Source organism: Tupaia chinensis, unplaced genomic scaffold, assembly GCF_000334495.1.
Source record: "Tupaia chinensis unplaced genomic scaffold, TupChi_1.0 Scaffold000638_1, whole genome shotgun sequence".
Lineage (NCBI taxonomy): Eukaryota > Metazoa > Chordata > Mammalia > Scandentia > Tupaiidae > Tupaia > Tupaia belangeri.
Genome location: NW_006160159.1, coordinates 2,208,799 through 2,212,279, shown reverse-complemented (window position 1 = coordinate 2,212,279; position 3,481 = coordinate 2,208,799). Strand labels below are relative to the sequence as shown.

The window sequence follows — 3,481 nt, the reverse complement described above, 5'->3', positions numbered from 1 at the left end:
GTGTGACTTAGAATTCTGAAAAAAAAAAAAAAATACAGTCATCCACTCTGGATGCTCAAGGTAGGAGGTCAGCCTTTTTCAAGCAGCAATGACACAAAAGCCTTTTGCAAAAAGACAGCACAGAAACGGTATGACAACTGCTAGGGTGTGCTGAATCTTCCCACATTCCTAGTGAGACAGATGGTGTTACATGGGACACAGGGAGGTTTGTTCAAACAGCAGCAACCTTCAAAGATCAAGCAGAGCCCAGCCCGCCGAGCGCCATTGAGGGACCAGCGCTCATATGTTGCTGAGTTGCATAAACAAACAGCAACAGCTGCTTTGTCTCCCCCCACAGCCCTCAGAGGACTACTATAAACTTTAGTTGTGCCACTGTTAATATGATACAATCATTTTAATTTACTAATTGTAAATGCCATGAGCAAATGAGGGGACTTTTCAACACCAAAGCTACCATTCATAATGCGCCAACACAATCACACTTCTGCATGTGAAATTTAAAGCAGTTATGCTAGATAAATATCTAGGCACTTCTTCTTTTTTTTTTTTTCTGGAGTTTTTGTGTGTATAAGCAAGGGGAGATAAACTGTTATATAAGTGTAACTATGCAGGCTTGTTTTTTAATAACTGATCTTTGAAAATCACTCGGGTGACAAGCCCAATCAGATATAAATGGAATGATTTGTATGAGTTGTTCTCTTAAAATAGTAAAATTCCATAATACAGTATTACCACTGTTTGAGTTTGCTTATTCTTATTCTCCTTATACAAAGAAAATAAAGCCTGTAAAGAAAAAGTAAAAATTTTATTGAGTATATTATGTTTAATCATTTTTAAAACAGATATGATGTCAAGGCCTATCTAGTGTGATTCCAGATCTGTGGGGACAGTTATGGTGACTTAAAGCACACCGTTCCTGTTGTCATCTGAACACATCTTAATATCAATTTGCAGAGTTAAATCCCAGGAGGAGAGAGAGAGGAGTTTTGCTGATAAATTTAAGGGATAATGTGAATCAACCCTATTTAATCATTTCAAGGATTTAAGAAGCTAAGCTTACCTGTTCAAGACAGAGTTTTCATTTTTAAGACAAGTATAACAAAAAAGGCAGCACAATTTTAACAGTTAGCTACCAATATGTGCATCAAGAAAAGACCATTTTTGAATGTACATCCATTTTTAGTATTAATCTAACTTATTATACATATATTCTATATGCCTTTTTGATTTTCCTTAAAACAGTTAATTAGATTTTATAAACTAGTAGCAGCTTGTAAAAATGCACTAAGTAATTGAAGGTGTTTTACGACAAATGAAAGACATACACACTTCCTGAACTATGGCTCAGATCCTATACAAAGAAAATTCTAAGGAAAACAGGGTGAAAAATGGAATTAAAATTGCTGAGATGTTTAATAATGTATAATTAAAATGCTACAATTTCATTCACTTTTTGTGGAACATAAAAATGAAACTAAAGTCAAGTTAAAGTGCAAATAAAATTTCTAAATTAGAAATTAACACACTCATTCGATCGTGAACATAAGACTATTAAATCATATTAGAAGAGACCATCAAAAAATCATTTAGACCTCAATTAAAGCTATTACCATTAAAAGATCTGCATCTTCAAAATGCCATGAAAAATTAATAATGATTGCCAATCAAAGCAATATCGTTTCTCTAAGGGGTTATTATAGAAAGAAATCACTTAAAACCAGCCCCCCACCTGATCTGTCCCTGGCTTGTGCGTCACCATATGCCGCTCGAGCTGGGTGCGGTAGGCAAACGTGTAGCTACAAAGAGGGCAGGAAAAGTTCTCCTCATTCTTCTCGTGGCGGTACTTGATGTGCTCCTTCAGTGATGTCAAGCGCTTGTAGCCCCGGTCGCAGTAGGGGCAGGTCAGCAGTTGGGCAAAAGCATCTGGAGTTCCAGGTGGCAGGTCTGTAGCCGAGAGACGAGAGAGAGAGAAGTGGGCCAAAAGGTCAGTAAATCAATGGCAGCTAATGGGCTGACTGCCCGGGATGGTATGACAGGAATCACTGCAATCTGCTCCACCAGAGTGCCATCATCACACACCAGTCCCCCTGAACACCAGTCCCCTCGCACGCCCAGGACAGACTTGTCGGAATCAGCTCACACTGCGCTAGAAAATTAATTAATTAGTCGAGCTTTTTGGGGGGGATTTAAACAGCTGATAAATGAGGAAATTCTCTTTAGGTGACTGACAGTTCCTATGAAACCGTTGGTCGCATACCATTCAGGAATTCACAGTGGGAAGGAGATTTTCAGGTGTCAGAAGAGAAGAACAAAAGGTGAGGGTCAGTATTTCTCAACTCTTTTTTTTTCCCCTCAAAAGTAAAATATTTCCAAAAGATAGGAATACATTTAGATATTTTTATCTCTTAGAAATGGGCTCTAATTGTTCTTGTTCTTTATTGGATGTACAAATGACACAAATTTGCTGACAAAAAAAAATTACACAATACCCTAAAATTACAGTTCTAATCTTTGCTCATGAAATTCCATGCCTCTGCAGCTGTTCTTCAAATTTTAAGGTAAACACCCAGGCATGTAGTGCATTTGTAATTGTAACAGCTGCAGAGGTCAGTGTAGTGGCTAAAAATGAATTACAGCCTCACCATTTTCTTCTTGCCCATTGGCCTCTGGTGTGCCAAGGCGAGACAGCTCCTCAGGGGCTTCTGGGTAAATAATGGCTGTGTCACTGCGCTGAAGGTACTCCTCGATGCTGACCACGTGGCCATCGCGTTCCTCCAGTTTTCTTTTGGCAAAGTATTCCTCAAAGTCTGATGTGCAATTTGCATTCTTAACTGAAATCATAAAAGGAAAAGCAATGTCTTCTCAGGGCCTTCTTCCTAGAAGCTCAATCAAGTCCATCATTTTTAGTGAAAACGCTCACTTGTAATACGACTGCATATACCTGGTTTATTTGTAAGAAGTATCAGAGATGACCAATTACTGATCAGATGCTTATTCTCATAATTTGCAACAAAAGAAGATATTTGGCTTTAAATTAAATAGGCAGATTTTATTTCTCCCTGGAATATTACTCTGTATAATCCACCAAGAATAAAATAAATTTTAAGATGATTTTGGAGAAAATTAGAAAAACAAAGAACACAGAACTACCTTTTAAGATCCATAAACATGAGAGATAATATAAGCTCAAAGCTACTTTAATCTCCCTCATAAAATTACTTTTTCTTTTAAGGTATATTTAATTTTTTATTTTCCCCTGAATTTAACATCCCTAACCACAGATACATCTGTTGCTAAATAAAAACTTTTAGCCTTCCCCCTCTCAGAATATCACAGACAGTAGAGACAACATAGTCTGAGACAGATGTGGAAGAACAGATATACAGATATTCCTAGAGAGAGTATAATGCAACTTTGTAAAAAAAAAAAAAAAAAAAAAAAAAAAAAAAAAAAAAATACCACCCGGGGGCGGTTTTTCTTT

At 37.1% G+C, this 3,481-nt stretch overlaps 1 protein-coding gene across 3 annotated transcripts in view; it reads right to left on the bottom strand.

The window, feature by feature from the left end:
• The window catches only part of ZEB2 (zinc finger E-box binding homeobox 2), a 45,589-nt gene that overhangs the window by 13,819 nt on the left and 28,289 nt on the right, over positions 1–3,481 (bottom strand). For all 3 annotated transcript variants that reach the window (XM_027776185.1, XM_027776183.1, XM_027776184.1), the window contains 2 exons: positions 2,643–2,831; positions 1,730–1,944 (listed from right to left, as the gene is read on the bottom strand). In XM_027776185.1, the coding sequence (XP_027631986.1) occupies positions 1,730–1,944; positions 2,643–2,831 (404 nt within the window). The remainder of the gene's footprint in view (positions 1–1,729; positions 1,945–2,642; positions 2,832–3,481) is intronic.